The following is a 24,999-nucleotide window of genomic DNA, read 5'->3' as shown; positions in this document are numbered from 1 at the left end:
GAATATCAGGAGCAAATGTAAAGGTGTAATCATTCACAAAAATTGCACCTGAATGAAAAGGGATATTAAAAGTCCTGTTCCCTTACATTTGTGTGCCATTCCTTTTACTTGTGCAAAGAATTGTTCATTGTCTCTTCTTATTATTAAAGACAAAGCTGTGTAAAAATACTCTTGAGCTGCAATGAACACAAAGGAAAAAGGCAGGAGAAAGTAGAAGTACAAGATTAAGATGCACAAGTGACAGAAGTTTTTGGGCACACACATGCAAAAACCAGCTTTTTCCTCCTCTGTGCACTTACACCGCTCTTTTGCAAGGCGGTCAGTGGATGTCACGACAATGGTGGTGTCAGCCAGCAGGTCCTGCCAGGCTCTGCCCTCACAACAAGGATTGAGGAGGAGCGTGATCAGATGCTGTGTCACCCAGTACGTTCCCACTGCGCCAAACACCCCAGAAGTTAGTGCTCCCCTCCGTTGTGGCAGTAGGGCCGGGGGCACTTGCACACCCAGGGGCTGGTGATATTTACAGCCTGATGGTAGTTCTCAGGGGAGGGAAGGGTACTGGGATTCAGGTGTAGGCACTGGGAGAATGTCTGGAAACAGGCTCTGCAGCACAGGACCTTTACAGTGCCAGAACCCAGACAGCGCTGCAGATGATGGCAAGTGAGGTCGGGGCAGCTGGAACCCACAGGTATCCTCACCTCAGTCCCCCGGGCAGGGCCGTGTTGTGCGACCCCTTTAGAGAGGTGCTGTGGTTTCTCTGGGGCACCGAGGTGTAACGAGCTCGCTCCCCTTTCTGTCACCAGCAGTATCACACTCAGGACATGCCAGGTCCATGAGGGAGAGTCAGAATATGACTCAAATAACACGAGTCTCTGCTGCCTCTCCCCTGCCGCTACAGGAAATTTCTTCTTCAGAAAGTATTTATGCTGGTCAATAAAATAAAAATAAATAAAATAAAATCCACAAACACCTCCCTATCTTCAGGGGGCATTTTGTTTGTTTAGTTCAGAGGTTTTTCTTCTTAGAATAAGTGAAAAGAGGTTTTATTCCCAGGTCCTGCCTTATTCAATGACAACTGCTCGCTTTTTCCGGCGCTCCCGAAGAAGCTCGAGGAGTAGGGGAGAGATAGTTTAGCGCTTGCTTGCCTTTTTTTTTTTTTTTAATATTTACATGTTTGTTTGGGAAATGCTGGGGTGGAAATGGCCTGCAGGAAATAATTGCTGGAAAAATGAAATCTTGGTGGATTTCCTATTTTTCAAGAAATCCACTGAAGTATTGATTTTCATTAAAATTCTTCTGTGAGTTTTTTTGAAGTGGTTTCCTGTTGATTTATTTGAACACCTAAGTAGTTAATATTTTTTGTTGTTTTCATTAAAGACAATTTAAAACATGTCTATAAGATCCTTCCATGAACCTTTGCTTTCTGTTTTGATTTTGAGTATTTTCCTCTCTGCTGCTCTTAGCATTTTTAACCTTTATGGCACTGGAAAGCAGTTCCAGCCCAAGTTCTTTCCTCCTGTGGCCAGAGCTATGTAAAAGCAGGTCAGATATGCAGGCTGTATGGGCAGTTACAGAGCGAATCATTTGCAAAGTCTTGCTATTAAACATGCGTAGCGTCAGCCCTGAAAGTACCATGGGCTGTCACTTGGTGAAGGTGTAAATAACCTATGGCCAGGCCCAGCAAGTGATCCAGGCATTGCGTGCGCTCTGTGAAATTCTTTCTACAACTTCCTCTCAGGGTTTCTCTCTTTCTGGCTGATGGACTAGGTGCAATTTTTTCCATTAGTTTTCTGAAGTGAAGATTCTGCAGGCGTGGGCCATGCTGTGAGGAGCAGAGGAGGGGTAGGTGAATGTAGAGAGGATGCTGACTACAGCACTGCGAACTCCTGAGTGTTGTGGCCTCCTGAATCGACGACTTTGTTCTTCCTCTCTTCTAGTCACAATAACAAACAGCATCACCTTAATTAACTGCAAACTCCTGCTCGGATCATCTTACTCGGCTTAAGAAGTGGCTTATTTCTGTCTTGGATTTATCTTGTTTCTATAGCATAATAAGCTTAGACTAAACACTTCTAGCTCCATTGCGAAAAGTGCTTCGGGCTAGGTCAGTGTTCATGCAGCGGTAGCGATACATCGCACTTGGTGATAAAGGCAGATGGGTGTAACGTGTATGCTTATGAGAAGAAAGGGTGATCCCAGAGTGGACTGCAGTGCCCTTTCTACCTGCTAGGGTACAGATAGTCTTTCAAGGAAGAAGTTCTTTCAAGAACTCATGATAATGAGGTAACTTTATGATACAGGTTTCGGGAATGCCAAGACCAAAGGCAAGCTGACTGAATTTTGTGACTCACTTTGTTCAGCTGTGGCTGAGACCACTCAAGTTGCTTTCCTAAGGTAAAGACTCAATATTCTCTGGTGTTGTGTATCTGGCTGGCTTTGTTGTGACTGCTGGAACAAACCCTTAAGTGCTTCTATGACACACAGAAAACTAGTCCTGTGGTATTACCTGCAGCTGCCCGCTCTGCACTCACGATTATGCAAAGCTCTTGCTGAGCTGCTGGGTGCTTCTTTAGCATCTGCTCTATCCAGGTTTTTGGCTCAGTATCACTTCTGTTCAAAGCAAGCTCCTCTGCAAAGCTTTAACTCGCCTTTGCCAGCTGCCACCTGGAGATTCATTGCCTTTACGTATCACTGTGATTTTGTGCATCTAGAGCTCTTCCTCACATCGCACAGGCAGTTACCAGAGTTGGCCCTTTCTTCATATGCCTGCTTGTTCTCAGGCAGAGAGCACTTAAGGTTTGGGCAGCATGCAAAATAAAAAAAAAAAAAACACCACAAAGGCATATTCTTTGTGTGCTATTATAATTTACTGATTATTTATTATAATGCACTGATCCTTAACAGGAGATGATAATGAACAAATGCTTGGCTTGTGGGCTGTTTAGACATTATAGCTCATTCATGCCTATTTGAAGTATTCAATGACTGCAGGAGTTAGATGTAATCTTGTCTGGTTTACAATCCTCATCTTTGACAGTTTGTCTTTGGAGATGTAATGATGGAACATGGCTTTTAGGCTCTGCTTCTAGGCTCTCTTTTTAGGCACTGCCTTATTTAATGTTTTTAAACGAAACAGTATGTTTTTGTCAGAGTCAGCAGCCTATGGGCCAGCTGTTCATACCTTTTGTGAGCTGGTGGTGGGAAGCCGACTTCAGGTACACTCGAAAGAAACATGACGGTGATGTTATTGCAGCAGCATTGCTCCTAAGTAAGTAGAACTGACCTGGGTCTTTGACCACTCAGGGTGATCTCAGCTTCTACGCTTCTTGAATCTAAAATATTAAGAAATGGTGGCACTAGAAAGGGCCTGCCAAGTAAATGTTGAGAAGTTCTATTGGGTGGTGTACACAAATAAATTTCTGCCCCTGTGAAGGCAGCCTATGCTCACTGTGAGTAACGCTGCGCTCTGCGATAACTGCGCTGGAGCTGTGGGACTATGGCAGGCAGGTTCTACTGCAGCTCAATCTCTCCCCGAATACTTAATGCAAAATTCAAGGACTATTTCTTATTTAAATTCCTTGCCTTCCTAATTTGAAAGACATTAAGTTTTGGCCTTTGCCTTTAAGCAGATGGATGCTCATCATTTACTTGTATGATCCCTTTTTGTGCCACCGTATCTGTTAGGTGCAGGAAAAATTTGCATTAGTATTGAGGTAGATCAAAAGATTTTCTTTCCACATATGCTGCAAATAATGTCTTTTTCTGGGAGGAAAAAAACCCCAACAAACCAGTCCTTTCCAAATGGTTTGTGAGATCATCATGATCAGTGTTTTTAGAAAAAAATCTATCGCTGCCCCAATGCACCATCATGTCAGTATACCTGGCTTCTAGTTTAGCATGCATTTAGTATTTAAATGTTGCCTAAAAGTCCATTGTTTTACTAAAAAAAACCCAAACAAATGAAACACACCACCCACCCAGAAAGATCACCCTAATTTATGGGAGCTCTAAAAGGTAGTAGGATGACAGACAGGGAGGAAGGTGATCAATTAAGACATTAAGCATTTTGCACCACATGGACGCATCTGCATGTCAGCCAAATAATAAGGCCATCAGCTCATTTTCAGGGGGCTGTTGCCTACTTCAACTCAATCCTCAGATCAAAGAGAAAATGTCTGCTTGCATTTTCTAATCAGAAAAGGGATGCTAATTTAGGTTCCTTAATGTGTGGTGGTAAGAGACTTCTTCAATTAACCGAATTCTATAGCTCAGAAAATAAAAAAAGGGGGATACAAAGGGAGTCAGGCTGGAAAGGCAGAAGTTCTCATTAAATCAAAGGTCCAATATTCATTACCTCCAGCATCTGGGGCTAAACACTAAACATGGAGATCATCAAAGGGGGTTTAATGGGTTAAATTGAGAATATAATCTAATTAAAATATTAGATACGAGTAAATAGCTCTTTGATATTCATCTGAAGGTTTCATTAAAATAGGTACTTGAGGTTTGTATTAAGGGGGGATTATCACTTTTAAGCAGAAACAACAAGTTGAGGTTCCCTAATCAGAAATGCTTCAAAGTGTTACCATTCGGTTTGAAAATAAAAGTAGAAAAGCAGCAACTGGCAGAGCATGGAAACACTTACCCAGTCTAGCTGGATGGATCGTACCACAGGCATGCACATTCTACAAAGAGGGGGCAAATGCAGTCTACCCAAAGGCGAGGAGAAAGGGGGCTGAGGCAGAGGATGGTCCTGTTCCAGAAGCTGCAGCAGCCATCTGAAGATGTCCAGTGCTGCACTTCAATACGCAGAACATTTCCCCTGCAACCTGACCCACATTCCCCACATTGGAAGACGCTCCTTCCACCGAGTCTCTCCCAAAGATTATGTACGGTCACACACTTAGGCCTGCAAAGTCTAACGGTCTAACTCAGCACACGTGGTGGGAAGCAACCAACAGGGTGGAGAGCTTCCTGTCTCTCAGGTGGGTCAGGAGGGCTTTAGAGAAAGGAACATGTCCCTTTTCCATGACGGAGAGATGCGCTATGGTAATCAGTTTTTCCCACACTAGGTTGGGAGCCTGACTGGAGATCCTCAGGGTGTATTTCAGCAACTCACCCACTTTCAGGAGGACTGAGGCATTCTGAGGACTGTAGGATCTAGGTCAAACTCACCCAGGACTCTATAAAATGAAAGGTAGGTATTTTCCAGCAATATATGTCATACCTCCAATGCCTTGACTTCACTGTACACCTACTGGAGAATTATCTTTCCTGTGAGACATCCAGCCAATGAAATGTTAACCCAGAAACGTGTTAAACGTGTCTTACATACTTCTATCTTTACCTTTAACAAAAGGTGCATCTAGAAACAGAGAAAGCCATTTCAAAGATACTTTCTCTTTCATTCCCCGCCTTACCTTTCCATTGTTAGCCTCCTTCAAGGAGACTCGAACCCTTTTTTTGCACAAAGACTAATTCTCTCTCTCCTCCCATACAAAAGGGGACCTAATAAATTGGATAAAGCAATTACACATAATCACAAGGTTGTTGGTTTGTGGGGTTTTTTTCCCTTTTAACTAGCCTATTTTCTACAAGATTTTAGAGTGTTTTCCTCAAAATTCCCTTGCTGTGTGTTCTAATCATATTTCATATGTTGACTTAATTAATAATTTACTAAGTTGAAGAAATGGAACCATCATAAGAAACCCATCTGTTTGTTGTTATTTTTATAGATTTAATCTGTTAAAAGCTGCTTCCTCTCAAACATGTAGCTCTCAATTATCCTTAGTTACTCAATATATTTTCCAACTGCTTCTGGCTAATAACAGATTGTCTGCATGATCAGCCAGTACTTGTTTTGAATCTTCTTGTCCCAGATGAAGCTTCAAAATTTTGGTCTTGATGTGACAGCTATTCACTAACAGATAACAAAATAACAGTTGAATAATTACTATTGTATCATTACCAACTGCTATGTTTAGTGAACATTTTTGTTCTCTTTCTTACTAGCAGTAGATTATTTTTTGCTTTATTTCTGGACAGTCTGCCAAAGTTTTCAAAAAGAGAAACATTGCTGGTATTAAGATCATCAAATGAAACTGATGTTTATTTGTAAGGTTTTGTAGATAGGCCCATATGTTTGACATGCCCCAAAATGATCCAGCTGTGACAAGCCAACAGCTGATTAGTCTCAAAGATCCAACTGCTAGATCAGTTGATTTCAAAGAAAAATGACAGAGATGACCATATTTTAAATGCCACATATGCAACTGTTTACATTTTTAAAAATTAGGTATAGTAGAACTGATTCTAAAATTTAACAATGATTAAACTTAAGCCAGTTTATATTTCAGTGGAATGGTAAATTGGTATGTGATGGTCATAGCTCATAATTAAATAGTTCAGACATTTTTGTCTTGAAGGTATCCTTAATAATTTCAAAATACTTATAGGATATGAAGGGTTCTGAAAGCGGCTACAACTTGCTTCTCCTTCTCGTGTCTATTTTGCAAAGTTTCCAAGGATGCAATCTGAGGTAAACTGTCTCCATTTAAAGTCTGTGGCAGAACACTTTCCTCTTTGACCTCTTCATCTGATTGTCTTGCCATGAAAGTCTTTGGTCTAGGAATCTTCTTAGCATATTCCAGTGCCTAAAACCATGAAAATTGGGGTAACTGATTAAGACAAAACTTGACCAATATTTCCAAGAAAATTTAGGTGTTTCTATGTTGAGTCAAATTAATAGTTCTCCTAATTCCTGATCTTGTTTCTGACAGCGTTCAATACTAGATGCTTCAGTAGCAACTACAAGAAACCTCTTGCAGTGAGCAAAATAACCCACCTCAAGGAGATTTGCTTTTTGACACAACCACTGGGGGCCACCTTAAATCTTGAAGCAGTGTTTTTCCTCCAAGAAAGAAATCTATTAAGTTTATAAACAAAAATTTTTTTTCCAGCCTCATTAAGCGCTTGTCCTGAGTCATATCTTATAGCAGGGAGTTCTGCAGGTTAATAGGACAAGGATGGAAACCGAGTGTTCCTATGACAACTTCTAAGGAATTGATGTATTGAAAGGCCTAAAATGTTAAAACAAGTTTTGAAATGAAGTCTAGGTAATAGTTTTAAATTCTCTGGAACCCTATTTAACAGAATGCCTTGCCAAATTCCTTTTTGATTTATTTCAAAGCTAACACAGTTCTGAACACAGAAAGATTTCTGAACAAGCGAGGAGGGTATTAGACATGGCAACCATTACCAGACAACTGTTTCAGAGTAAAACAAAGAATTGTCTCTCACAGAGTTCCCAGAGTTTTGGTATAACCATGCATATTCTACCGTGACTGGAGATTTCTTTACCAGCAGCACCCAGTTTGCGCAGGACCCACACATACTATACTGAGAATATGGACAGCAGCATGAAAAAAATCACCATTCCAATTCTTTTCTGCTTCTGAGTGTGTGTATGCTGAACAAATATACCGTGAAGCAGCATAGGAAAGGAGGGCAGTAATGCAATACTGACAGGGACAGCGTATCTTGAAGAACTGTCCTTCCTACACTGGCCGAGTGTTTCCTTTTATCATGTGCTTTTCAAGTATGTATTTCCGTAGCAGTATGTAGGTAAACTTGCATGTGTGAATGTGACGCAGAGGTAAAGACTATATTGTGCAAACAATTATGTAAGTTCTGTTTAACTGGGTTTAGGTTCTACTGCATAATAGGCCTAACTATCAAAATTAAAAAGAAAAATGTGAGTACTCAAGCTGTTATTCTAGATCTGACATGTCTCACTGAAGCTGAGCAGGGCCGTGCTGAAAGACGAATGCAAAACAGATACCTGTAAGAGTGTCAAATAGTATGCAATGACGTATGGAACCTGAAAGGCTGTCTTGCAGAGGGAATGGAAACAGTATTACAGAAATCCTGAAACTGAGAGTGCCCTGGTTTAACCTGGGACGTTTTTTGGTGTCTGCATTTCCCTGGCATGTGTTTGGAAACACCTATTATGTCTCAAGTGGAAGTTGCATTATCTCATAATCTTGGTGAAAGAGTGTCTGCGAAGTCTTCAGAAGGAATCCAAAGCCCTTTTGACATCCAAAGAATGCAGTTTCATCTCTTTGTATGAGGTTTATGTGAGGTTTGGAAATAAATGCAGGTAACTGAGGAATTCAACTGATATTAAACTCCAAAACTTTCTTTCCGAAGCATGCAGGTCTCATTCATCACGTTGGAGAAATACCTGTTAGTGTGCTTTCAGCACCAGGCAGGTGAGCTCCTGCAGAACTGATTGGATAAAATACATGCTGTTTCCAGAGCTTTATTACTTCCTGCAATAGGGAAAAGATGCTCCCTTTGTTTGTTAATGTATGCCACTGTCACGTAGCCAGTTGTTGCTCATTTGGACTATTTTTGAAGGCCAGTGAAGGCTAAAGTGATGTTGTATGGGCTTGAAAAATAAGACCAATTACTGTAGCTATGCAACTGAAGTGAAAAGAATTTGTGAGTGAGACTGACAGGCAGGTGGATAATAGACTAAGAAGAGGATATCTGTGGTCCATTAGAAGAGTGCACTCTGCAGTACTGTGGCCTCTACCACTGATGTGAAGCAGAGCATGTGCTGCACTGGGTAATGTTCCTAGCAGGGTCCCACTCTCCTTTGTTCCCACCCTTCCCCAGGAAAGCATCACTAGCTGTATAAGCCAAGTTGCGTGCTGGTAGCTTGGATGGAATACTGCTCCATTTTCACTTGGTACACTCTCATGAAGAGCAAGGCAGATGCATGGACTGAAGACTGCTGTTGACAAAGAAATCGGCAACCTTTGGCATTCACCTACAGCTGTAACAGAATAGATTCACAGCTGAGCACTTGCCAGGATCCCATGAGAGCAGAAGTCCTTAGAGTTATTAAAAGGTAAAGCAAAATGGAGAAACTATTTCAGCCTACTGTGAGTTAAATTTATGCTTTTTTTTTCTTTGTGCAAAGTCCAGAATCTCTCCCTGCATGCATTTTAAAGGGACTCTGTTCTTACCTTCTGTCTTGACACTGAAGATATGACCTGGGGTTTTGTAGGTAACCTCTGAACTGAAGCAATGTTTTTCATATTATGTTCCTTAATTTGTTTTGCGTATTCCCTTTGTTGCTTTAACTTCTCTTTCTGCCAAAAGGAAAAAAGTGTATGGTTAATTAAATATCTCAGTGGATCCATCAATGAAACACTCTTTCCACCAGAGACTTCCATTTACACCTCTGTTGCTGTTTAACCTGGCTATGCTATTGATCATTCCTCAGCTGAACACAACAGGAAATCCTGATAAATGGCACAGCTTTTTTAGTCACTCTTCCTTTTTAAGAGCTTTTTCTTGGACCGTATTGAGGATAGAGCTCAACAGAATTGCAACAGATGCATCTTTATTCTGAATGTTTCAATATATCTGTTCAGTTCTAAAATGGCTGTGCTAATTTCTGTCAGCATTTGCAATGACTTTTAAAACCTCTGTACTTACTTTTAAGGCCCTGAATGACATGCTTCATTTACTTAACTGATATTCTGTGTCTTTATATTTTCAGCAATTCATTATGCTCAAATTCAGCAGTATGCTCTACCTTGCCCCTGTTATCAGCCGATGTCAATTACTTCCTTTCAACGCAATGATACCCCAGTGGCATGCCAGGTTCTAGAAGTGTTATGATGGTGTTAAAAATGCACAGGGTCCTGGGCTATGCACCACTCTGTCCATTCCAATTTCCGATTTCTAATTTGTTTCATTTATGACAAGGAGGAAGAAAATACAGAGGCTTCTCAATGACTCCAAAGGAATGATCATTTTATCATTTTTCCTTCCTGCTGTCCTAAAATGTTTCTATAAAGAATGCCATATAAAGCACCTGCTGTCAGATTAATAGGGTCTCAAAGCATGCAGGACAGAGTTTTCAGCACCTTATATATACAGCTGCTACCAGACCCTCATTATCAGTAGAGAACAGGTCAAAGGATACCAATTGTTCAGATACTTGTTCTGAACAATCTGTCTCCGTTTCAACAGGGTAACGCACATCCAGCTATTTTCTTCTTGTGTTTACACAACTTCTTCTTTTACTTCCACTCTGAAGGTTAGGCAAACCTTCTACACTGGGAATGACAATGCATCTCAGTCATATAATTTACTGATGTGCAATCAGCCCTGTTGAATCCTCTGAACTACTCCCTGTTTCTGGAAGTACAAAATTAAAGGGTTAAAATTATCCACAATACAGTTGTCTTTCCTTCTCTTTGAATCTCCCCTTAGGATCTCAAGCTAGTCCTAGAGTCAAGAACATGAAGTACCAGACGGATGTAAGTTGCTTCTCAGCAGCTATTTCTTTGCCATTCTCCCCTGCCTAAGTTCACTTTGCACAACTGAAAAGCAGATCATGTAATAGGGACCACGTACTTTCTCTTTGATGGATTCATAGTCAGGTCCAAGGCCTCCAAGCTTCACATTCAGGTTTATGTAGGCTTTTGAGCTATATGGCTGAAAAACAAACAGCAGTGACAGATTTCATTTCATATAATTTCAGGGAGAGCATAATTAAAGCAAGTCTTGTAGCGGGCACCCAAGATAAGAGCAGGATTCAGCTTGCAGTCTCAGTCTTACCTCTGGCATGTCTCATTTTAAGGACTGTCAGTGATCAAAAAGATCGAGTTAATTGCACAAGTCAAATTACACTGTATTTCCTTAGAATCTAGGTGGGTAATTGCCAATCATCCCAATCACAAAGCAATATGTTCTCAGTCAAAAATGATCTTTTGTGAGCTTTATTTTTAAACAGCTTAAAGTGACCCATTTGACTTATTAGAATGAAACTCCAAAGAAACTGTTACAAGAGAAGCAGCTAAAAGTACCTGACTTTGGTGGTAAAAAAATTAGGCAAATGTTATTAGTAATTTTTGTTTGTTCTCAAAAGTGCAATGGAAAATTGTTCACAGATGGTTGAAAAATACATGCCTTGCAGCACAGTAAAAGCTTTACAAGTGCATAGGGAAGACAGAAGATGAGTGATGGGTGATGCCATTTCAATACTTCATGACATTACTACAAAGACCCCAATACTTCCAGAATCTTTTATAGCTCTTTCAAGAACACTAGATCAGTTTTTAGAACTAGACTACATTTTAAAAACTTGTCAATGGAAACTCATTATTATCAGCTCTGTAGTAATTTCAATCACAGAGTAATGCAAAAACACCAAGAAATTTCTATATGCAAATAAAATGTGCATTTCTTCAAAGGGCATGCTCAATTTAAACTCAGCTGCAGAGAAACTAGTTCTATGGACTGAATTTTACATCTTTGTATCAGTTATCTCTATTGTTTTGTGATATACTCACACCTAACTTTTAAGGCACTGTGAAGAGTACATTTAGCTGTCTACAACAAAATCAGGGTTTTCTCACTTCACACGATGAGTATGATTGCATTTGTTTATTGGGAAAAGCTGGATTTTTCTGAGAGACATAAACACTCTTATTTTCTGCGGCATTCCTCACATATGAAGCGTGAGAAAGCAATTGAAGATACAGGACAGAAACAATGGTCTGAACTCAGGGGAACAGAAAGGGAAGGAAATCTGCCCTTCAGTTACTATCATAATCCAGCAAATTCTTCTTAGAGGCATTCAAGCAGCAATACACAAACTGCCTCTTAGATGAAACACATGAGTAATTATTCCAGCTTAGTTTGTCTGTCCTGAGACTTGGAGCTAACTTCTTAAACATTTAATTTGTCATGGACACACAGGGATATCTCTATGCTGTTCCACTGCATCTGTGTTAACTGGTTACAGTATGAAACTGGACACACAGAAAAGAGAAAAAGAACAAAGTTTTAGTAAGGACCAAAATGGGATCATCAGGAGACTTGTAATAATGTTTATGCACTTAGCTTTACAAATCCTCTAAGTTTGTTGTTGCTCAGTTTTATTCCCTTGGAAACCAAGAGATTGCAGTTGGATAGTAAATGAGCATGACCAGGATAATGGTTTGCTCAGATCTGAGGCCTGGCTACCTGCTGCTTTATACAAATAGCTTTATTCTAAATCATTTTATCACTGGAAAACTTAAAAGGACAAACACTGCTCTGTGTGTTCTTAGAGGTAATCAAGACTGGAAGTGACATACGGAGAGGTGGCGGTGAACCGCCTCGCTCCTTAGACTAAAATGATTTTAGTGTCTGTTTCCACCTTTGTTCCTCTGTTTTTAATGCTCTGGGAAAGTCAGTAAGTGTCAGTGTGCTCTCTGTAACAATGAAATATTTCTCAGTCCCCATTCCTTTTTTTTTTTTTTTGGTGAAGATCTTTGGATTATTAAGAAAAAAATATTAATCAGAGGGGGGACTAGAAATGCAAAACCATCCAATCCACACCTATTTGCTTACCTTCTTGCTGACTTTAGGCTGGTTTTGCTTTTCCATTTGCATGAGATATCCTTCTGAGTTACTTCGGCTTATTTTCACTTGATTTCCTTCACCACTCTCTGGATCTACCTCTGAACCACCTTCTACCTGTGGGATTATAGGTGGAAGTAGGCTGAAGAAGTGCGTGTCAGCTAAGTGAGCTTCTGTCAAACGACTGATTTCTTGGTGATGTTGCTCCATCATGTGTGTAAATTGGGAGCTTGTACAAGGGGCTGTTAGTGAACTGTGAACAGAAGATTGAGAAGGCCTCAAAAAAGAAAGAGGGGGAAAAATAATAATCTTTATTTGTATATAGCAGATAGTTCAACAAGCAATCTGTACACGGAATGATCCTTGCTCACAGAATATACTGGGAACATGAAGATGGAAAGATGGATATTTCACAATGACTGACTTTGCTCGCACCCAAGTATATGGAAACTGTTTAAATTAAATGGAAAAATTATAGATGGGGGAACTTTCAGGCTGATGCAAAGCTAGCTTAAGCCAATGAAAACTACCTTTCAAATGGCCTTGGATCAGGCCTGCCGAGTACTGAAAGAACGAATTGTCTGTGTGAAATAAAACCTTAATCTTTATCAAGGCAGGTAACATTCTACATAACTAAGGATTTTCATGCCCTTCTCCATGTTTAGTGAGCCAGAATTGGCACTGGAATGACTCTGGATATTCACCCTGCAAGGCAAGTTTTGATATAACTCTATGCAGCTAGCAGTAGACTTAGTTTATGCACAGTGCTCTTTGCTATCTATTTTTCAAACTTCACCTTCTAGCCTTTCAGAAGAAAGCTTTCAATTGTGGAAAATTCTATGTGCAAGAGAGCCTGGAGTTCAAATCCCTCCTTTTCTAATACCATATTTAAAAATCAATAGATGTAATGAATCTTAAGTTAGTAGTAAGCTATAGTGGCAGGTTTGTAGCAAAATAATTTTATACTTCGGACTTAAAACATTTTCTTGTCCACTTCTGTTTTTTCTGGGCACCATAGTGTTATGGTAATACTATTTCAACTCTTATATCTTTACCATAAAGTACTGATAGCATAGTTCTGATACCTTTTATCTGCATAAATGAGTCTTTTGCAATCCTGAAATGATACTTGATCCTTCACCAATTCTTGAAAATTGGCATTGAAAGTAGATGAAATATTCCTCCGATTTGGATGTGCTTGACCATTGGTACTGTTATCTCTTGCAAAAAGCTGCACAGTGACATGGTTGTATAAAGGTTGCTGGTCATGTGGAAGGCTATTTGGAGAATCATGCTGATATTTCTTGTTCTCCTTGCTGGTATATGCTGGAGATATAACCTCTGCTGGGTTAATTTTATGTAATGTTGGATGAAAAGGATAGGTAGAAGTGGTAGAATCCTGATTAACAAAATGTCTTGAATTTGGGAAACTATTTAAGCAAGAATCTGAATTTGCTGCTGTACTAGTGTCAAGGCCACCAGAAGGACTTGGATACAGCCATTTCTGCAGTGTGGTCCTGTTGTCTTGCTCCACTGCCTGCATGGGAGCAGTCTGAAATTCTGGTATTTGTTGGTGCCTGTGGTACCAAGACTTCGGTTCTGCTGGTCTTCCTGGTGGTTGTTGGCTTTCATTCCTTGTGAAAGCTCTGCCTTTGAGACTCTGGTTGGATTTTGTTTTATTTCTCTGGGAGGACTTGTTTTGGTGATCCTAAAACAAGTTAGCAAAAGTGGGGTGAATTTCAGTGGTTGCTGTTTACATGTTCATTAAGATCAACAATATACAAGTGTATGGGTAAGTTTGCCTGTCACAATGCCTTTCATGTAGCTATTTCTTAGAATTCTACAAATTAACTGATTGACTGATGTTTTGACTAGGTTACACCATGTTCTATGATTCTAATTCAGGACAACATTCTTATTTCAGACAGCCCTTAAAAAGCTGTGCAGGTTACAACGAAGCTGAGTTCTGAACATGTATGGAACTTTGAACGTGTGTTGATGTGGTGCCTCGAACAGGCCTGAACAGGCTAGAGTGCGTAATCATCTGTCCCTTTCAAAATCAGGGATGTATGGCGCCAGCCACCCCTGTTTAATGTACACTCACAACTAGAAAAGGGCTATAGCAATGTTTTATACAGCTGAATGAGTATCGCGATGGAAATTAGTTTTAAAAGTGAGCTCTTAGCAGAGAGTGTAAAAGGAAAAGCATCTGTGTCCTGAAGTCTAGTATGGTATGGAGAACAGTCTTTGTGGCATTTGTAAGGCTTTGGGTTTGGGGTTTTGGAATTAACAAAACATGTCCTGATAGAGGGGGCCTTAAAGAAATCGGTCCTTCACAACTATTATAACAGTTCTTTAATGTACTGATGGTACATTACAGTACATATACAGTAAGTTAGGCCAGTTTGCACAAGTTTGATTTGACTCATCAAAATCACTCCGTGCTGCTTGTATCTAACCCTGACTCAGTAAATTATCCTTGTGGCTTGACCAGGTGATGGCCTGGCTAGACTTGATCCAAAAATAAATTATGTAGGAACCCCTAGTCAAGAACAGAAGCACAGATGCTGTTCAGGTGCTGCACAGACAATGCATAATACTGCAACAAAACTTTGCTTAATGGCCTGAGACAAATTCTGGAGCAGAAAAAACGGTTCCTCACAGATGCAAACAATATCTAAGAAATGATGCCATGGTAAATATGGAATGAAGGAGATTTATCTGAATGAGGTGCAAAAATAGGTGCCCTTAAATGCACAGGACTACTTGTTTCTAATCCTGTAGACAAGTGGTAGCTCACTGTCAACTACCTGTCAATCAGTTCTTGATTTTTATGCTCTAATGAAAGTAAACTGTACTAAATTTCAGGAAAAGATGGCCATGTGTACACTACTAGACTGGTCCACAGTAGAAACAGACTGATGTCAATGATCTAAATGATTTAATTTCTAAACCAAGCACTCCTCCCTGCCTTGTATCCTGCAAAACACTATCCAAATGATAAGAAACAATTTAAGAATTTAAGCACACCAGGACTACTGTCTTGAGCTAAATTGGCATACTCTAAAGCTGGAGTTTATTTAAGATTTATCACTTTCCAATTACAGCATCAGGTGTGGCCCATTTTGAGGAAAGACATGGCTTTCCTTCTAGGGAATATACAAATCCATTCTCAGTCCATTTAATCTTTGTCAGCGCTAAAATCCTCCATTTCATCCTCCTGTCTCTCTAGGGTTCTTTTGTTAGTAACACTTGCAATCACTACATAGCATATGCACTCAGAATAACTACTTAATGGTAGGTATTAAATCCACATATAAAGCAGAATGTTTTGGCGAAAGCTTTAGCACTGGGGAATCCTGACTCCTGGTGCCAAGATGATGATTTGTTAGCTCGACCTCTGCTGTAACCATTAATGTTCTGGCATACTGTGCCACTGGTGGAAAGCATGAACTGCTGCCAAACTGGGACCAGGCCAATCTTTTCCCATTTAAATGGAATGAGCAGCCCTGTAAAATACCTCCTTCATTCTGAAATTCCATATACAAAGCACATCTCTTACAATGAATAGCAGCATAAAATCTTATTTGTCCTTTATAGAAGTATAGCTTCCAGTCTTAAGTGAACAGTGGGGAATTTAAACAGTTTGCCTGAATTACTTCAGATACTTGTAATACAAAGAGAGTAACTAGTTTTGCCAATAAGAGTTCCAGCTGGCTTGTAGTTTTGTTTCTGAAGTTCTTGGTTTTTCATCAGTGATGATAACCTAGTCTCTTTTACTGCTCCAAAGATTATCCCATTGCATTGGTTTGAAAGGCCAGCATAAAACAGATCTATAGACTTATCTATAGACTTGTGTATGAAGGAGGTCAGTGCAACTTCTTCTATTTGTAACATTTTCTGTTTTATGGTAACCCCTTGAAGGTCACAGGGATTTTAGGGGACAAGTAACACAACAATAGTTAAGTTCTAGCTCAGAATCCTCATGAACCATCAGAAAAGACCATGTACTAGTTTGCACTATTACATTATTATCAACCAAATAATGTCCTAAGTAGAAATGATCATTTAAGCTCAGAATTTCTTGGGATTTGGGATCTATTTTGATTTACAATCATTCAGTATATAAAGCAGCATATGCATTCAATTTTGGTGATTATCTACTGATATCTATCTAAGGATTTATTGTCAGTAATTGCTACTTTAAAAGTAATGAGATTACAGCTTTAAATATTCAAACTTCAATGCTTTTACATATATATTTCAATTATCATGTTCTGTCTAAAAGGAACCTTGAGCTGCTGTGCTTTCAGGTACCATTTGTCTTCAGGCGCCATTTTCACAGTCTGGAATGGTAGGACACTCTGAACTGGTTCCTCATCAACAGTTTTAGGATCTGTAACCTAAAAACCAAGAATGTTTATGGCCACAGCCCAACCAGATGAAAGGTTTTAAAAGTCTTGGGGAAAGAATGAGAAATAATTCACCTCCTGTTAAAGCTAGAATGCTAAAGTTATGCATTATGTAATATATAACAAGGAAATGAATGGCTAAAAGAGAAAATGAAAAAGGAAGCAAAAACCCAATTAACAGTGGTGTGGTAGTAGGGAGTATTCCTTCTGCTTTTAAGAAGAAGAAAGGAAAAGAAAATTGCAGGACGTATGCAGCACCAAAACCTATTTGTAATTCTCAAATGTCTGGGCTTCTCCATTTATATGAGAGCCAGTGGATGTACCTAATAACAGAAAATCAACTAGACAATCATAATTGTCCAAGCAATCATCAAGTGTACCAAGATACTGATGGATGACACACCCCATAGCAATGTCTTAAACAATAAGAGAAAAAGATGGCAAAACATAGTAAGGTTGGTAGAAAAGTACAAGGAGTATCTTCAGAAATAAAACATCTAATACACATAGCCTGGCAACAATATCAAACAGCTTGTGCAAAATAACGAGCCCACAAAAAAGAAGAACATCTTCATGTGGCCACAGTCATGGTTGCACGATGGCTGCAAATCAGATTTGAGCAAATTTTTGAGGGTGGTTGCTGGCACTACAGATTTCAAAGCCAAGAGATTTCCTCATAAATATGGCAATAATGATTTTTTTTCTTGAAAGCATCAAACTTTTTTTTCCCAATCTATGAAACTTCACAAAAACCAATGCTTTTTTATTTTTTATTTATACTTGTGTTGTCCCAAGCTATCCTGCTAAGTACTACAGCAGGTGTGACCTCAATTACATCTGTAGTTAGGCAGTCTCACCGTAAAGACACTACAGCTAACTATGTACTGGACTCATGCTTGTGGCAGAAGTGCCTATGCACCACTGCAGAGTGATGTTGGCTAACCCAGGAGAACTTATACTGGTAAAATATTTGTGACCAAGAGAATTATTAATGGATAATCATAATGCTGAAATCAGTGTGAAGGAAGAGTTAAATCCTTCTGGGGAGCTGAGCCTCTCCTTTTTGGGGGTGAGAGATTAGGACAACTAGCAAAAGGTAGGTGGGGTCTATTGCTGAGTTTTCAGGTGATCTCATTGCTCCAAATGGCGATGCAGATTCTATTAGGCGTGACTAGAAAAGTTCACAAATTAAAAGTTATCACACAGGTTTCCTGAACTATGGATAGATACAGCTTTGCAGTCAGTAAGATGTTTTTGGTGGAACCAACTGATTCACTGTATTGATAGTTTACTGGGCAGGTAAAGCATACTTCTACATTATCTCTTTGAAAGAGGAGCGGGACACAACCTCTGCCAGCATTTTTTGTGAACTATTCTATTAATACCAATCAAATTGAGAAAATGATCAAATGAAATTGCATTTTGAGCATCATAAGCTGTGTAATGCCTATTCTGTTAAATTGAGGCCCATAATTGCTTCTCTACTGAAAAGATACAACAAAGACAGCAATCATGGCATGTCATTATCCCAGACTAGAAAACCGGCCTTTGCAGTGAGGACTTCAAAGGCTTGTGGTTCTCGAATTGCATTTGGCTGCTATTGTTGAAGCGCAGGCAATCTTGATTAGGTGTTTACACTGAGGTAAGGCGCAGTGCACAGAGAGTCTGAGTGCCTTGGTCTAGAGCCATTAAAAAATTGTACATTATGTTCCTTGCTTTGAAGTAAGGGGCTTGTAGGTAGGAAAGCAACTCGTATTGAGTACAGCTGAGCTAGATTGGGCCACTACTTCTCTCTCTTTCTCTCAAAGAAACTCATCATCAGGTTCTTAAAGAATCAGGCAACACTGCAAAGAACTTGATGCTTTATAATATGCTATATAAATTAGTAAATATACAGATCAACACATGTTTATGGTATGTTTTGGTACATACAGCCCGCTGTCTGTATGCACAGAGATAACAGCTGAAATCTTGCAAGAACAAGGCCACAAATATTTTGCCTGTTGTTATGTCAGTTGAAAAAAGCCGTATGCAAAGTACGTCAGTGTAAACGCTATTTCACTACCACAGTACCTGACAGCCAACAGTGATTTTACCAATAAAAGCAGCTTCAACATTCTGCAAAGCTCAAAATAACCCAGTTTAGGAAAAACCAGTATTCAGAACATGTTTGATTGCTCCAGCAGAAGACACGTGGCTTGTTTGCTTCTTTGTGTACTTGGTGTTTTTGCACTTTTGATATAGTTTTCCAGATGAAGTGACAAAAGTTGGCTCATGGGCCAGCTCTGGTCAAAAAGATGCTTCTGTCAGGCCTTCTTTCACCCACTCCAACAAGATGGAGCAATGGATGCCTCGACTAAGAACAAGAGAGGTAAGTACTTCTTCCTATGCCTATCCACAGCAAATACAAAGCTAGCTGACAGTAGGTGGTGATGCTGTTGCGGCTGTATTAACTTGTCGAGGTAAAAACCACACCTTTCTACATACAGCTCTGCTGTCCCCATGGCTACTTCAGCAAGGTAATCTTGGAACATAGCCTTGATTTTAACAGATTGGTTTTTTCTATTACATATCTCTGAATAGTGTCTACACAATGAAGTCCTGATCCCTGGCTCCAATACCTACATATGAAACATTTTCAGAATTCCCCAAATAGTAAACATAATCATATCAACACAGCTTTAATTAGCATCAATCTTCACTAATTATTTTTACTGTCCACGAAATTATAACTGAAAAAACCAAATGCTCTTAATAGCTCTGCTAGAAAAAACTTTGTTCACTGTTACACTCATTGTAATGCAGTCAGAAGATGCCCTCTAGTGTTGTGTCAACTGTTCATTAGCCTTGGAAAATGTGACACTTGAAGCAGAAAGTCTCTGTAGTTTTGCTAGTTGAGAATTTTCTACGCTGCAACTCATGGAGTGATTCAATGACGCCCACCTTCCCATTTTGCATAATCAGTAGCAAGTAAAAGCAACAAACTCATGTATAATCGTTCATTAGGAACTGTAATTACATTTCCACTTAATCCTTAATACAAGTTGTCTGACATTTCACCACCAATCATAAGAAAGCTAGGCCCTTCGAATCCCAATGACTAGTATCTGCTGACTGACGTCAGCTATAAGGTTTGGCCTGGCTGAGAAAGCGAGTAGGGGGAAAGGGTCGTCTGACCACCCAAATCTGACACATCTTTCTAGGATATTCCTACATATGTGGCCCTAAATGACAGTGATAAGCAAAAGTGTGCATGGCCCTTAGAAGCAGTGTGACCACAATGTGTTTTCTGGTTCTTAAACTCAATTGTAACTTCACATGCACTTTTTTGTTATGATCAATGTGTATGGAAAAACACTAATACAGCTTTTTAAGCCAAGTGGTGACATCAAGGTTTCCTACTGCAGTTAAAATTTTTTGAGTGTTCTGCTATTAGAAGCAATTTGCATTTGCTGCATTGAGCAAAACTTGGAATATGCTATTAGCAGAGATAATTATCACCAAATTCATGTTGGCCAAACACAGAAAAATCAGAGGCAGCAAAAAAAGAACCACTGATAAGGTGCAATGTAGATCCCACAGGAAGGAAGACAGTGTATTTTTAGCATCAAGATTAAAAACTAGTGAGAGAGTACCTCTGTGACCATGCAGACATGCTTCATGGCCAACAATATACGTAGCTTAACTTGGCTTGTAACAAGGCCATCACTGGGGTTGCGAGTAACTGAGGACTTGTCCATTATTTCATAAAGGGTGAACAAGATTCTCACTGGAATTCAAAACTTACCAGTTGTATGACAGATTGTAAATCTACTTACCTCCTCTGCAAACTGGATCATGCAGCTATTCCATTTTAACACTAGACAGTCCTCAGTTGATACCAATTAGAAAACGTGTAAAAGTTACCTACCTGCTCTTGAAGAACTTCTTGCTTTTTATTGTGTAATTGAAGATAGGAATTTATCTTCTCTGAATGTAATCCTAAAGTCCGTTTATTTTTTTCCACAAAGTCTTTTTTTGCTCTTTGTGGTCGGCGTTCTTGAATCTGAAGAGAAAAAGCACTGCCATATGTACTGGGACTATCTTTGAAATGACAGCCGTCTGCAGAGTCTTTCCCTTTGGTATGTAACCTAAAAGGTTTATTACTGACCATGGCATTTGGTTCATGAAAACTTAGTAATTCTGTACCAAACTCTGAGAATGAATTTTGTGACTTTGCCTCCTGTTGATTCTTTTCTTCTGGGGAGCCACTGGAATGGAGGTAAAATGAATCTTGTGAAAAGTCCACACTGCTTCCTCTGGCAACTTGATGTGTTTTTTCTGCCTCAGAAAATTCTGCTACCTCTTTTGTGTTCTTCCAGTTAGGATTGTATCTTAGGCTGAAATATTTGTCCACAGGCTGTTGTTTCCTATTTAAAAAAGAAAATAAAAATTATTTATGTATAAATTTTATAAATTCTTTATTATTTCAGTGTGCAATTTGAGCCAACAAATGTCCTGCAGATATGGTCGGCTGAATTATTTCAGTGCATACAGTATGGCCATTTGTGGGATCGGCATGTTTTATCAAACTTTTTTTAGTAGAAAATTTAGGCAGGACCTCCTCTTAATTTTTAATTTTCATTAACAGTGAATAATAAATTGGCCTAACATTCAGATCACAGCAGAATACAATCTTTATCCTGAATTTAGCATAGAAATGATAAGTACTAATAGAATCAACTAAAAGATGAAATTAATTATTGTACTGCATCTGTTGTTTCCTTTAAAATTATGTAGCCTATAAAAGACAGTATGCGTTATTCATTCTTTAAAGACTCTGCTGTGTGAAATAAAAGTGATACTCCTGGTAAAATCGCACTCTCAAATGTCAGTTTGAGACTCTCTAAGCAAGAACAGCCTACAGCTCTGTATTTTTTTCTCTCTTCTCATTCCTATGAAACATCATGATGTTTCAATAAAAAACTCTCTATAAAAGACTTAAAGTAACTTCTCATTAAAAAACAGGCTGTAATTGAGATAAGTGTAGAAAAACATAAATCAGAAAGGTTTGTGGGTTTGGCTTTTTTTTTTTAACAAGTGTCCAAATCATTGCTCTGAACTCCATTTGTCATAAAGCAAACAAAGATGGTCTGCCTTAAAAAACCCACAATTGATTCTGTTTATGATTTATGGTCTGATCCAACAGGAGGAAAACCAACTGCAGGAGCAAAATACATACAAGTTGGCTTCCAGGAGACGTGCGGGCAGTGGTAGGAGTAAGGAGCATGGGAGAAAAAATATTTTTTCTTAACTGGACCTGCAGTATAGTCCTGGTTTCTTGGGCCCTGACAAATGGTCAGTCTTTCAGAGTGACATTTATAGGCACTGAAACCTGGTTGACTCTTCAGCTCCTATTAAGAGAAATGTACTGATCTGCTGGATTCTCCAGACAGTGGCATAGTTAATTATATTAACATTTCCATAAATCATTTATTCTTCCTTTCTAAATTAGTTACATGCCTATGCCTATATTTCAAGTGGCTCCTAATAATAAAATAATCTGTTTCTCTAGCAATGCTTTTCATTTCGGGTAAGCATTGGTGCCTTGGTATCCTGTATACTAGAAATTAGATGATTTACACTGGTGAAAACATTATTATTCCTGGTTGTCATAGAACACAGGTAAACAGAAATAGGTGACCATATTTTGAAATGAGTACAGAAATATGTGATATAATTGCAATGATTCAAATAACAGTATAATGCTAAAGAGTTCTATTGTGCTGAAATGTGTGCACAGCAGCTCAATTGTATTATGCAGGCCAGGTCAGCGCATGGGAACAAAATGAGTGTGAAGAGCTCCTTCATCTCTAATCATCTGCAGACAAAAAGTGCACCTTTTATTCCACTCCCCAACTTGATATAAAGGTTAGATGGACTCTGTACTCATCAACAAAAGTGTTGTATGTAGACAACAGATGCAGCATTTCCTCTTCAAATTCCGAGGTTAGTAATGGATGTAGAGAGGGGGTTTCATATGTATATGCTGTGATATTTGCTCCAGTTAATGGACTGTATTTGAGTACTTACTAGGCTGAGTTCAAGCAAAATAAAATCAAATTTCCATTTAATGAAGAGCCTCACATTCAGCATAGCATTCAGTCAAAAAAATTACTAAAAATTAGAACATGTTTCTAGTACAATTAACATCATTTGCACTCAAAATAAAATATTCAATAACTGGTCATTTTGCCTGCTGAGGAGGTGAATAAAAGCATGCTATTAATCATTTAGCCTTCATTTGTTTGCCATTTTATTTTAAGTAGACAATTAAATTGAAACTGCACATTATTGTTACTTCAGGTTTAATTTAATCCCTTTAAACTTGAGAATTATTCCCAATTTATACAGTGTTAAACCTTTTATGCATATGACAGCAAATTAAATTTTATTTTATGCGCCAAGTTAATTCTTTGTAAAGAATGTTTAAAGGTGGCAGTACCCCTGGAAATTTTCATTTTAGATTTATACAGCTGTAAGGACAAAACTGCATTTATTCAACCCACCAATTTTTGCCTCTAAGTTTTCATACATGAAGTGGCCTGGTTTGCTCAGCACAAGTCTTTGTGTAAGGAATGAAAAAGAGGATGTATTGGTCCTGGTTCTTGTTTTCAATCTGGTCCTTTTTCACAGCCCAGCTCCAGAAACCCTCTAGCCCATAATCTCAGAGCTGCTGCACCATCTGAAGGTCTCAGTTGCATGGCAGTGGTTGCCTATTGGAGATGGTAGCCAGCATGTACTGCTAAATAGTGTAGTGCCTGGTCCGCAGCCCATTACAGTCATTGGAGTCCTTCCACTGACTGCAGCTCTGGATCAAGGAGACAGGAATAAAAGCAGATCTACATTTAATAGCCCTTTACCAGAAGAAACTATAGCTAAATGCTCCCTCATTAGCTTATCCAGTAAAGTTGAAGAGTAGGGCTTAACATGTACCTGCTCACTGCTTCCTACCTTCTTGCCTGTCTGTTTTAGAGGCAACTAAATAGGCATGTAGCACTCACCTCTGTACGCAGTGTCTCAAGCCAGTATGTGGGGAGCCTATTAGAGGTTTGCATGGGATGTTTTCTTTTCTATCTTACCCTCCTATGCTGGTGTTTCAGCCAACATAATAAACAGTTGAGGCTATGTTGGAGAAATGGGTGTAATAATTATGAATGTGGGTAAGATGAAACAGTACATCTTTGCGGTAACTAAGTCCGCAGGTGCTCTTAATACCACTTTGGCAATATAATTTGGTCTTGAAGATGTCATGTATATTCTGAGGAATGTACGGGTTTAAAGTGTCAGAACTATTCTACTCATCTACTAAAATCCTATGCCTTACCTTCCATTACCATCATTCTTTTGTATTCCATTTGTGTATTGATTTGTGTCATACTCAGCTCCTCCTTCACGTTCTTTTAAACTCATCTCCTCCAAGCTATCTTCTTCCAAGCTGTCATTCTCCAACTCATCAGAATACAGTCCTACCAGCTCTTCAGTTTCACGAATCCGCTGCTGGAGTTCTAACTGATACCGTCTCTCCTGAACAAGGCTTTCAGAGTCAGACTCTTGGGAGTCATGCAGACTTGAGGCAAAGCTCCCTTCGCTTACAGATTGCCTTTTCCAATTCACAGGGTGGAAATCTGCTTGCATGAGTATGTTTTGAGGAACACGTTTTTTACTCATGTTGCAAGCGTGTGGAGAAGAAACTGAAATATACTCTGTATCTGAAGAATTCATTCCGTGTTTTGCACTGATGGTATACACCAGCCCTGTATTTGGAAAACATGACAGTAAGCACAAAAAGGTTGTTCACTCTATAAGAATATTTCTTAAAAACTGGAGTTGTGGGTAGTATCATTGCCTTAGACTCAGAATTTGACCTTCTATAGTTAAAACAATTCTTTACTCTCATTTGTTACACTGATTTTCCTTTAAGCAGATTAATATTGAGGTCCCTGTACAGCAAATGCATGACTTATAGCTATGAAATCTACTTTAAGCTATTAATGGTAACAAAGCTAATCATGTATAAACAGCTTTTGAAAAAGAAAATGGAGCTAAGACAAACAAGAAAACTTTATCTCTTAACTTTTGAGAGGGAAAAGAAACTTTGTATGTTCTCTTTATTCAACTT

The 24,999-nt window shown here is 39.1% G+C and overlaps 1 protein-coding gene across 1 annotated transcript; it reads right to left on the bottom strand.

Annotated features, from left to right (window-relative positions):
* Nucleotides 1-6,449: 6,449 nt before the first annotated feature.
* Nucleotides 6,450-24,548, bottom strand: JHY (junctional cadherin complex regulator; the record flags this gene model as incomplete). The annotated part of the gene is made up of 8 exons (XM_082009861.1): nt 6,450-6,653; nt 9,033-9,158; nt 10,435-10,515; nt 12,418-12,679; nt 13,482-14,134; nt 16,719-16,829; nt 20,749-21,247; nt 24,205-24,548. The coding sequence occupies 8 exons, from the start codon at nt 24,546-24,548 to the stop codon at nt 6,450-6,452; spliced, it is 2,280 nt and encodes a 759-aa protein (XP_081865987.1).
* Between the last annotated feature and the right edge of the window lie 451 nt (nt 24,549-24,999).

This window comes from Phaethon aethereus (genome assembly GCF_964289735.1).
Source record: "Phaethon aethereus genome assembly, chromosome: 23".
NCBI classification, from domain to species: domain Eukaryota; kingdom Metazoa; phylum Chordata; class Aves; order Phaethontiformes; family Phaethontidae; genus Phaethon; species Phaethon aethereus.
Note: the sequence above shows the minus strand (reverse complement) of the source record. Positions and strands in the feature narration are given on the sequence as shown.